The sequence below is a fragment of the Bos indicus x Bos taurus genome, chromosome 17, assembly GCF_003369695.1.
Source record: "Bos indicus x Bos taurus breed Angus x Brahman F1 hybrid chromosome 17, Bos_hybrid_MaternalHap_v2.0, whole genome shotgun sequence".
NCBI classification, from domain to species: domain Eukaryota; kingdom Metazoa; phylum Chordata; class Mammalia; order Artiodactyla; family Bovidae; genus Bos; species Bos indicus x Bos taurus.
Genome location: NC_040092.1, coordinates 4670357 through 4682451, shown reverse-complemented (window position 1 = coordinate 4682451; position 12095 = coordinate 4670357). Strand labels below are relative to the sequence as shown.

Sequence of the window (12095 nt, the reverse complement as noted above, 5' to 3'; positions counted from 1 at the left end):
CCCACATATCTGCAAAATGAGAGGGATACACAATAGTGAGCTTATCACTCATTCATTTAGTCATTAATTCATGCAAGAAATATTTATATTGAGTGCCGACTCTGGGCCAGGCAGCCTCAGCCTAAGTCAGTGAATAAGACAAGATCCTAGCCATTATAGAGTTTGCTCTCTGGCATGTGTGTTTATGGGGCATGAAGGAGAGACAAAAATAAATCAGCGAATTATTTAGTATGTTAGGAGGTGATAAGTGCTAAGGGTGGGGGTGGGGTGGGCAGACCAAAGGAGATTGGGAGAAGGGGACGGGAGCACTCTGCTGTTTTAAACAGAGTGTCCTGAGTAAGTGTTGCTGAGGGCGTGAGATTTGAACTTAGACTTCAAAGAACACAAAATAGTCTTACACAGTATCCTGTGTGTTATATGTATGTTTGCCTGAAAAAAAACCCACTGATGATTTTGTAATATTTATTTTACAACTGTACTGAGATATACTGCACATACCATTAAATTCACCCTTTTAAAGCATGCAATTAAAAAAAAGTGTGCAATTCAATAGCTTTTAATACGTTTACAGAGTTGTGCAACCATCACAAAATTATCTAATCCCAGAACATTTTTATCACCCCCAAAATAAACCCATTAGCCATTGCCACCCATTTCCATCTACCCCCTAGTTCCTGGCAACCACTAATCTACTTTCTATCTCTGTAGATTTTGCCAGTTCTGGACATTTCATATAAAAGGGATCATGTACCATGTGGTCCTCTGTGTCTGGCTTCTTTCACTTAGCGCTGAAAACCTTGTTTCCAAGGTTCATCAATCTTGTAGCATGCATCAGTACTTCATCCCTTGAAGGCTAATATGCCACTGTATGGATATATCACATTTGTTTATCCATTCATCAACTGATGGGCTGCAGTAACTGACCACCCCATTAAGGACTGGAGGGAGACCACTGTCAGGCCTGATGTTGCCCAGTCCAGTAAGCACTGGTGAAGCTCGGTTCTGAAGAAACTAAAATGCCACCATTTTCAGAACCCTGCTTTCCCACCTGTTCCTCTCCTGAGCAGTAGCTCTGGGTGGTCCAAATTCAGCAACACAGACCTGTGGGGGTTTTTTCAAGTGTATTTGCTACTCCATGTTTTGAAAGTTTATTTTTTCTCCCCCTACTTTAAATTGTAACCTTGGTAAATTATTTACCCAAGACAATTCTCAGTGAGTTTCCTTTTTAATATTTTGGGTGTGGTAGCAAGTAGAAGAAGCAGCCCATCCCAATCAAATATTTGCCACTATCTGAACAAAGCCATTCTGGTCAGAGAAGGAAGACTCCACGGAGGAAGTGGGAATTGAATCTGGATTTCGAAGGAAGGATCGATTCTCAGAGGAATAGATGAGGTAGAAAAAGGCATGTTACAAAGAAAATCCAAAGTTTCTTTTCTGGGTGACTGGGAACCCCTGAATCCTGGAGCTCATGTCTTAGGTACGTTAATTTGGTAGCTATCCTCCGCGCACAAAGTGTGATGGCGTTGGAATCCTCTGGACTTCTGCTCAGGAGAGAATCGAAGTTTCAAAACTTCCATCGAGGGGGATGTTTCAGTTACAGCCTCTGGGGCTGTAGAAAGATTATCTCTATCAGAGTCCAAAAGACTTAATGGCTTTCTCACCCCCGCCCCCTCCCTCCCTTACACACACAACTGTCTAAGCGACTCCAGTGCAAGAACCCGACACGCCCGGGAATGGCCCAGCAGCAAACTGCCCCAGACCGCCAGAGCCTTTCCCTTTCGATCCTGGAGGTGGGGGTGGGGGTTGAGAGCCGGGTGCGGGGGCTCCGCTCCCAGGAACTGTGGATTGACGCAGGGAGCCGGGAAGGAAGGACAGGAACCTGACTTCTGCATGAGACTAGGAGGCGCGGGGCCTCCAGAGAGGACACGCATCGCCCCGGAGCAGGATGCGCTCTCCACTCCCGCCGAACTTCAGGAACCGGGAGGAGAAATGTCTGCCGCCGAGGGAGGGGCGCGGCGGGGGCGGAGCGCGACAGAAGGGGCGGGGCTAGAGCCTAGGGGCGGAGCGAGGACGAAGGGGCGGGGCAAGACGGTAGGCGATGGGCGGAGCGACAGCAAGGGGAGGAGCGCAGACGGCGGGCGAGGGGGCGGGGCGAATACGGGGGCGTGTCCCACCGTCCGGCTCCACCCCCGCCGCCGGCGCGCCCGCCCCGCCTACCCGATCCGATCCCCCGCTCCCCCGCCCCCCGGGCAGCCGCGGCGGTCGAGCGCGGGGAGGGAGGGGAGAGCGGGTCACGACGTTGCCGGGGCGGGGATAACCCCTCACGTGGAGCAGATGAAAGGGCCGCGGCGCGACGGCCGTGGGAGCCCAGCCGAGCCTGCGACCCACAAAGCCGCCGCCGCCGCCGCGATGGGGCTGTGAGGCGTCCGCCCGCGCTCGGTCCTCCGCCGGCCCGCGACTATGCCCGGCCGCGCCCGCCCTCCGCGCCCTCCCGCCGCAGGACCATGAGGCCGCGCTCGGGCGGGCGCCCAGGGGCCCCGGGCCGCCGCCGCCGCCGCCTCCGCTGCCGCCCCCGCGGCCCCCGCGGCCGCCGCCTGCCGCCGCCGCCGCCGCTGCCGCTGCTGCTCGGGCTGTTGCTCGCGGCCGCGGGGCCCGGCACGGCGCGGGCCAAGGAGACGGCGTTCGTGGAGGTGGTGCTGTTCGAGTCGAGCCCGAGCGGCGACTACACCACCTACACCACCGGCCTCACTGGCCGCTTCTCGCGGGCCGGGGCCACGCTCAGCGCGGAGGGCGAAATCGTGCAGGTAGCTGCCCGCCGCCCGGGCCCCGCGCCGCTGCCGCCACAAGATGGCTCCGGGGGCTGCGCCCGCCGACCCCGCCGCGGGCTGGCGGGCGGGCGGGCGGGAGGGGCGGTGAGGAGGCCGGCGGCATCCCTCTCAAGCGGGCGGGCGGGCGGGAGGGACGCGGCCTCCAGGGCGCCGCCGTGGGGGCGCGAGCGCACGTGGGGCTCGGCCTCCCGTGGGTCCCAGGAGCGGGAGGGGAGACCCCGGGTCCGGGCGCCCACGCTGAGGCAGCCCCCTCAGGCTGTCGGGGCGCTCGCTTTTACCTCAGGTGGAAGTCCCGGGAACTACCTGTTGAGTGCCAACTTCGGCGAGACAAGTGATGAAGGATGGGGAGGCTCGTTCCAAGTCGCAGGCTGTGCCCTCCAACCCGTGCAGGTTCTTTGAGGGAGCAGCCAGGCTTGTCCGAGGGTCTCCCCCTGGAACCTGCCGCCAGCCTCACCTGGGCGCCCACAATCCCGGGGCGCTGGACCAGCAGCCGCAGGAGGAGAGGCAGCGGGAGCTGGCGGAGGAGTGGGGATCGCGGGTGCCCCGGAGTGGCCGGAGCAGCAGCCCTCGCTGCGTGCCTCAGATTACAGAGAGAGTAGGAGGGAGGCAGCCTGCCCGCTCCTCGGCCAAGGACTGGTGCAGAGGGCCTGCACCTCGGGAGAAGGGTCGCTCACTGACAGGGCCTCCACCTTGCTCCGAATGAAAGGGGTGTGCATTCCAAAGGAACCTGGCGGAGTGGGGCGGCGGGGAGGTGGGGTGGAGAGCGAGCTTTCAGCAGAACCCCTCTGTGCGGAGGAGGGACTCTGAGCCCAAGCCTCTGCAGATGGTGAACTGGGTAGATGCCTTTCTGCTTCCTTGGCTGTGATTTTATCAACTTAGTAGACAGCCAGCGCACTTAACCAGGGTGAATATGCGTGCCTGGGATGGGAGTGATTTGAAATGGTTGGCTTGTCTTTCAACCTTTTGCGGGTGAGGGGATGGCTGCAGGGGCTCCAAGCTTTGAGGCCTTGTGCTCTTTACTCTTGGATAAGTTATGAATGAAGAGCGGGGGACTGAATGGAATTAACTGCAAGCAGCCTTTCATTTCCCCTCCCCTGGTGCAGACTGAAAACTCTGCAGGGTTAGGGCAGGGGGCAGTGCGGCTTGGCCCTTAGAGGTGTGTCCTTAGGTCCCCGTCTCAGACTTCTGCAGGACAGATGGAAGGGGGAAAACACAGGTTGTCTGAGTTCTGTGACTACACGTATGTTAAAAGCTTTTGGACTTTTTAGGGGGATAATGTTATAGTCTTTAATTTATAAGCTTTAGAGACCACGGTCTGCTGAAGATTCCTGCAGCCTTTCTTTCAGTTGCAGCCTTCAAGCACAGTTTGAATCTTAATGCCTGCTCCTGTGACTTCTTGTTTCTCTTTGAGGCTTTCACTGTGGCCTGATGCCTGTAGAAAATGTTTGATTTACAGCTTTCTAAGAGAAAAGATGTTTTAATCATGGCACTTCACTTTTTGAAGGAGACTTTTGAAGTTTGCGATTTTTATCTGCAGTGTTTTAACTTGTACTTTCTCCCTGGTAGGTTGTCTGGCGAGCTATCCATTATGAGTAGTGCAGTGCTTTGGAGATAATCTTGGGTTCGCCATTTAATACAAAATTAGCAGTTTAAACACACCATTTGTAACTATTTTATCCTTGCGAGTGGGGAGATACTGTGTGAATTTGGCAGAAGGAATCTATTCTCTTTTGAAAGTTTTTGAAGTGCTTATCTAACTCCTTTGTAGTCCATTAGCCTTGCCAAAAAAAAAAGTCAACAACTGCTAAGTAAAGAAAAATGACTTAAATGGTATTTAATAAGTTTACCTGTTAAGCAATCACTAATAAGTGTCCTAATTCCCTTATAACTGCAGTAACACTGGTGAGTTTGTCTGAGTAGTCACTTCTTAGTGTTCTCTACATCTTTGATAACTTTATTGTGAGGCCTGCTTGCTGAACCTGTGTGCACAGAAGGAGCTCGGCGTGGCTCCCAGGGCTGTGTGTACCGAGGCTGGCATGCTTTCATTAGTTCTTGGAATACTCCTGAGTGGAGGAACTAGCGTGGCCCCTGTCAGCCCCCAAGAAAGTTTTTGTAAGGGAAACTGATGTTTTAGGGCTGCCGAGAGAGAGAATGTCACCTTTTGCTTGAGAAATGAGAATGTAGAAGAAACAACTTGGCTGTTTCTTCAGCTTCAGATTAATCAGATTTTCTAAGTGCCCTTGTTGAACTTTTCAAGCCTCCTTCTATTTACTATCTTAAAAAAAAAAAACAAAAACTCTTGCGTAATTTGCTATTTAATATTTTATGGTCTTCAGAACGGAGTTTATTTTCCTTTAACTAAACCTAAATCATAGCACTTACAGCACTAGTTTTGTTGCCGTGGGATTCTGTAGCACTGTTTTTCATGCTTTAGCGGAGAAAAGAACCTGTCTGAGAGACTCTTTCCTTTAAGAATTCTAAGATAGGAAATTGGTTTGTATCACTGATTCCCCCCCCCCCCCCTGTATTGTATGCAATGAAAGTATGTGTCTGTGTCTGTTTATAGAGTAGATGCCTTATTACAGTCTGGTTTGCCCAGATACCTCTAATTAGAATACCTGTTCATTCATCTGCATGGGTTGGGGTAGGAGGAGGCCTGGTAAAGAAGGGTGTGTGCGTGCGTGTGTGTGTGTGTGTGTGTGTGTGTGTGTGAAAGAGAGAGGAGAGTGAGAAAGACAGAGAGAGAGAGAGAGGGAAATTCAAATCTTGAGATTAGTCACTAAGAGTGTTGATTCTCTCCTTGTGCATTTTAGGCTTAAATAACTTTCCCAAGGTCATCACTGTGCTCTGAAAGAAGAGAGATCCTTTTTCCTTTTTTTTTTTTTTTTGACATCTTCGTCTGTGAAAGTTGTGGAAACAATATGTGGCTATGAAGTGCTGTTCACTACTTTAGTATTTTATTTATTCATGCAGGATTACAGCCCGTCTGTTTGTAAGTGTCAAGCATACAGTGTGAACGCTGGAGGAAGTAATTACACTTCTCCTTTAGTTCTGAAGTGTGGAACTTTAAAGGGTTCTTAGATGTATTGATACATATTTCATCTTTGAACCAATTTGTTGCTATTAATGAGATCATTATCTGAAACTTTCAGACTTTGGCTGTTCAGCTCACATGGTTAGTGATGTTAAATAAAGACCCAATTAAACCTGGCTAGTGGTATGTGAATTGGTTAAGCAAACAAAGAAAATTTGCATAGCTAGAGGTGAAAGATTGTTTTAAATGGAAATGTATTTTTCTCCCCCTTGAAGTCAAATATTTAGAAACGCTTGAGAAATTCATTTGTAGGAGAAATCTGAATGGTAGGTTTTGTGTAACTTTAAAATCGGCCTCTGGATCCTGGATTAAGTGTTGAATGGTCTTAAAAACAGAGCTTGCTGAGAACATTTAAGAACTAAGCCAGTGCCTTTAGCCACGAGGGCTGGGAGGAGAGCTGAGTGGTGGGTCAGAAAGGCTTGAGTGAGGTCCTTAAATAGCCAATGTTAACTAAGGGTATCAGAGAGAATAATTTTAGGAAACTAATTCCTCTGCCTTGTCTCCCTGTCAGTGTGTTTCTGCAGTTTAGCATTTGATCAAACACTTTCTTTTCATCTCCATTTTAAGTTAACAGGCCTGCCTCTCTAAAAATTGACTTGACCTAATAGAACAATTGCGTGCTGACAGCTGACCTGGATTTACACAAAAAGGGATCGCTGACTGTCTTGTCAGAAGGGCCTTCATAGGTTAAAACCAAGCATTTGATTTAGGGGAAGACATCAGGGCTGTGTTTTGTGACCTCGTGAATTCTTTAGGAGCTCTTACTTTCTGTCTCGTTCCCTGAGATGCCATGGGAGTTACTAATACAGCTCTGAATGGAGATGAAGGTGGGAGTGAGGATAAGTGTGCAGCCTGTGAACTAGAGGGTGATGCTGGCTTCTCTTTAGGAGCATTTCTTTTGTATAGGGCACCATGCCAAGCTCGTCATGTGTTTGCTCATCTACGTCTTTAACATGGAACCAACAACTGTTGTTGACCCATTTGACAGATGAGGAAACTGAGGCTGAGAAAGGCTATTTGACTTTTGCAACCTCACATAGGTAGCAAATGATAAAACTTGGGTTGAAACCCAGGTCTGTCTGGCTCCTTTGTTCCTATTACCGTTAAATAAATAGGAGTTGGTTGGTTAGGTCCTGACGTTTGTTCAAGTCTAATTTTTCATAGTCTAGAATAGGGGTTCTTAACCTGAGGGTCACAGACTTCCATAGATGGCCTGTGAACCCCTGAAATTATGCATACAATCCCATGTATGTGCACTTTTATTTTCCTGAGAAGATGTGTAATTTTCCCCCATCCATCCCTGGGGATTTGAAGGCAGTGATGTGCGGCTCAGGCTAGCAGGAGTCCTTGAGAAGCCTACAGGTTTATGTGTCTCTGTCGAGCGTGTTCACTTGATGGATTTCTACTCAAGCCCTGTTCTGTACCACATACTGTATTGTTGTTCCTTTAGATCTGTGTGAATAAATGATAATTGCTCCTGACTGGGTCTCCACACACAGTGGAGCCCTTAGTTCTGAAGGCATCCTTTATCTCTAATGGATTAATTTCTCTCCAGTTCACCTATCTGTAGTAGTGAAATGCATTATCCTTGGGAGAAATGGAAAGACAGTCACTCCAAGAATTTTCTGCATTTAATATTGAATCACTGTGTTGTATACCTGGAACTAACATAATGTTTTTGGTCAATTATACTTCAATTAAAAAAAGAATTTTCTGCGTTTAGATGGTGACAGGCAGGAAGATGAGGCTCTGAATGCAGAGTGTGGGAGTGTGGACTGCAGGTGTATGTCTTTTCAGCGTTCACTGGGAATGAAGCAGAGCATCCGTTGATGTTGAGACGCCTTGAGAGCAGCCCCTCACTGCTTGCCTCTCCGTGGCCCTGGGCACAGGCCTGTTTGTTTCTGCTCGTCCCTGGTCCCCAGTGCCTGCTGCTTATCAGACACCCAGTATTCAGTGAATGAATGATGGATTCAGGGTGGACCATCTTACGAGAATTGATGAGAACCGCTTCATATGCTTTGGCTAATACATTCTGGGATCAGCTTTCCTTTTTGGTGGTTGTTTGCAGAAACTTGCTTGATTAGATGGAAAGAATGGCTCTGGTTGGAACCACTGCTGTTGTCATCCCGGGCTGTGAGACAGTGACACACGTGTGTCTGCATGTGTGCTCAGGGGTAGGGTATCTGGCGTCGTGAAGGTCTGAAGACATTCTTTTCATGATAACACCCTGATTATTGAGAGAGGCCTAATGTGGACAGCTGTTAGAGATGGACAGACACATGAAGAACAGTTCATGGCCAGGCCCTAATGTCCCTGGGCGTAACTGTAAAAGTTTGGTATTCAGGATTATCATTACCCTGAATATTATGTCATATGAAAACTTTGCTTTTTGATGGCATTGCACAGGTCTGGAGAATGCGGATTCACAGTTCACGACAAAAAGGACGTTTAAATCCATTTCAATAATCTGAAGACCCAGACTCAGCCCTTTAATGTGTTAGATGAGGAAGGAGGCTGAGGTCCAGAGAAGTGAAGGGGGTTGGTCCATAGAAGTGAGTGAGGTTGAGATAACCCTGGAGAACTGTCTGGGTCTCCCAGCTCCCGGGTGTGGGCCTTTCTGTCGTCCTCAGCTGGACCTTGGCCGAGTGTGCCAGGGAGAGCCCCCTTGGAAGCGAGCTTAGTGATCAGGTGTCTGACTGGGGAAAGCCAGGTCTCGTAAAGCTGCACCCCGCGTGTAAGTGGCTGCTTTTCTCCTTTAATTTAGAGTTTTCAGTCTTCCTCTGTCAGAGCTCTTAAAAATAGGTGGTCGTGATCCCGTGTTTCCTGCACGCCAGGCACTGGGTACAGCACCTGAACTCAGTGGATGAGGGAAATGGGATGGCCCAGGTGTTCAGATGAGGAAACTAAGCCCAGAGAGCTAAGGTCACGCGTGGAAGATGCTGAGCAGGTCAGTTGCAGGGCTCAGATTAAAACCCAGCTCTGTGTGATTCCCAGCCATTTCTGTTTTCACAAGCCTGCTTCACTTGGCACTTTCTTCTGCTTGGGATGAGATTATGGCAACTGATGGTGGAATTTAGAGTCAGTATAAACCCAGAGTGGGGGACCAAGAGAGGAGCCGGTAACTTCAAGTGAGAAGACCCTCTGCCCTTAGAGACTTCTCTCCTTCTTCCTTCCTTCCCCTTTTCTCTTCCTTTTTTCAATCACACAGTCTCATTCTACCTTGTTTTTTTTCATGAAGAGCTGATCCGCCAAGGTTGGGAAGAGGGGCCAGTGACTTGAAGTGCACCGCTGTCGCTCGATGGCATGTCCATTGTTTTCTGGCTTCGGGGAACTCGGAATGGCCGTGGCGCTCTGGCATTTAAAGAGATCTCTGAAGTGAGACACACCTCCTTCCTGTAGCTGGCTTTTCAGAGCCCTTTCACAGCCTGTGTGGCTTTCCCCAAAGAGGCCCCGTCCTGTGTTCATCGCTTTTCTTCCTTTATTTACACAATCTGCGCGTTCCCCTGTGATCTGAAATTTGATTTCAAAGATGGTCACAACCTGAAGCTGTGGCTTCCCTCTGCTCATCCTGTCCTCCTGGCGGTTAAGACCTCCCGTGGGTCTGCATTCCTGCAGTGGGCCAGCGTTCACCGCTGCTTTCTGTGCCCCCGACCCTGTGCGGGGCGAGGCAGCAGGTGGGCACGAGGGAGGCGTGGGCCCTGCCCGCAGGCGGCAGAGTGGAGGGGGCGGGCGGCGTGCTGACCACAGGCCCTCTCCGGGAGGACACAGCTGTGCGAAACCAGGGGTGCACCTGGCCCAGGGGTGACAAGTGGGCCTGGGCAGCCCATTCTGAAGAAGCACGTCTGCGTAATGACACAGTACGTGGATTTGTGCCTTTTGGCCCTTTCCTGCTCATTTTTTTGTTTGTTTTGTTTTTACCTACCTTTGAGGTTAAAAGCTGATAACCCCTCTGCAGAGAGGTGCCTTTATACCTGCCAAACAGGATGGGGAGACCGTAAAGAGTAGAGGGTCTTTGTTCCATCTGCCGCTTGAATGAGATGTTTGAAATTCTGACTTTGAGCGGCTCTGTTGACTCACTATAGTGTGAAGAGAATGAGGTCAGCCGGCCTGTTGTGGTTCAAGGGAGAGCGTTTTATTTTTATTACCCTTCAGATGTGTGGTAAGACTTGACATTAACCCCATTCTCGCCCCAGCAGCCAGTGTGATATGGTTGTTTAGAAATTCAGTGTGTAGAGTCAATTTGGTGAAGACAGACTCTGATGATTCTAGAAGTTTCACAGGGAAATGTATGTTGGAATGGGAGCTTCTGGTCTCCTGGTACAGAAGCTGCTGCATTTTTAAAATAAGAGAGTTAAGAGTGGTGCTCGATCAGGTGCATGTAACCCTTCAGTGCTGTAAGAGTTTAAACTTGATTTTTTCTTTTCACTTAAACCGAGTGCGCTAACTTGTCAGCAGGCGTTTCTTGAGTTCCTGCTGTGGATACAGCCTAGAGAAGAAGCAGCCTTGTGCACCCACCGCACAGTTTGTGGTTTGCAGGTGTCATGTTCATGGTCTCTCCATGCACAGTGGGCCGTTGAATTATCTGCACTTCACAGAGGAAACCGAGGCAGAGGGTGTAAGTAAGCTTCTCAGGGCCACAGAGCTGGGATCGAGCTTGGGTCACTTGAAGACAAACCTCGAGACCCGCTTGCTTGAGGACCTGGGTGTACTTAGATACGGTTTGGGCAAAAAGGCTAGGATAGATTCATTTTACATTACCTCTCATCAGGGCCAACATTTCCGTTTAAAAAACCAGATCATCTGTAATTTATTCTTTAATTATAAAAATCATACATGTTTATTGTCGAATACTTGGAAAATAAAGAAAAGTATGAAAAAGAAAATCAGTCCCACTGCCTCCACGTAACCTCTGTTAACCTTTTGTGGTTTGGGATAGCTTTCCTTTCCTTTTTTTTTTTCCTATGCACTCAGATTTTTAAGAAAATTGGAAAAAACACTATATAGTGTTAACGACCCTTTGTGTACCTTAAGTATTTCCCTCTTACTAATAAATATTCCAAAACGCTTTTAGTGTCTTGTTTTCCGTTATTATAAGTGCTGCTGTGGGGAGCTTTTTTTCTCTATCTCTTGACTACCTTCGCAGCCTCAGGTTCTAGGATCGGGACGCCTGTGTGGAGAGGTATAAATACTTTCCCTGGTCCTGTCATGTGTGGTCAGTGCCCCCTGCAAAAGAGCAGGGCTGGTTTATATTCCCCAGCCAGGCTGGCATTCGTGTTTCCACGCACCCCTGCTCACAATGGGTAGTTTCTTAAAAAACAAAACAAACATACCCATTGAGGGCAGGAGGAGAAGGGGACCACAGAGGATGGGATGGTTGGATGGCATCACTGACTCAGTGGACATGAGTTTGAGTAAGCTCCGGGAGATTGTGAAGGACAGGGAAGCCTGGCATGCTGCAGTCCATGGGGTCGCAAAGAGTCGGACATGACTGAGCAACTGAACAGCAACCCATTGAAAACCAACTTCACAAGAGTGAAAGCTTGTGTATTCCTGTGTGTGTGTTAGTTGCTCAGTCATGTCCGACTCTTTGCGACCCCGTGGACCGCAGCCCACCAGGCTCCTCTGTCCATGGAATTCTCCAGGCAAGAATACTGAAGTGGGTTGCCTTTTCTTTCTCCAGGGAATCTTCCCCATCCAGGAATTGAACCCAGGTCTCCTGCATTACAGGCAGATTCTTTACCACCTGAGCCCCAGGGAAGCCCCGTGTATTCCTGTGACTTAGTAAGTGGTAGAATACTGGCTTTCCCCCTCTGCCTCGAGGATCTGAGTTGCGACTGTCAGCATCAAAAGGAAGGTGCCTGGCGTGGTATCTGGGTCCCTCACTGGCGGGTGTGTCTGAGCCCGATCCAGGAGCAGGCGCCCTAGGGCTCTGGGCAGGGACGCAGCGTCTGGCCGGGCAGATGGCCACGCTCCGAGGCCTAGAGAAGACCTCACGGAAGGGACTGCCTTGTGGTGGGCACGCCCGGTGGCAGCAGATTGTGGCCCAGGAGGGTGCTGCTGCCTGGGGTGTTCTCTGCCCCGCCTCTCTCCCTGTCCCCTCATTCAGAGCGGCGCTGCTGTCAGCGTGTGGAAGGCAGGGGTGCCTTAGAGCGGAGCTCCAGACTGTCAGGGCG

At 49.9% G+C, this 12095-nt stretch overlaps 1 protein-coding gene across 1 annotated transcript in view; it reads left to right on the top strand.

Annotated features, from left to right (window-relative positions):
• Positions 1-2252: 2252 nt before the first annotated feature.
• ZNRF3 (zinc and ring finger 3) overlaps positions 2253-12095 on the top strand; it is a 145011-nt gene continuing 135168 nt past the window's right edge. Inside the window, exon 1 of the mRNA XM_027566416.1 lies at positions 2253-2804. Within this exon, the coding sequence (XP_027422217.1) occupies positions 2505-2804 (300 nt within the window). The 5' untranslated portion in view covers positions 2253-2504. The remainder of the gene's footprint in view (positions 2805-12095) is intronic.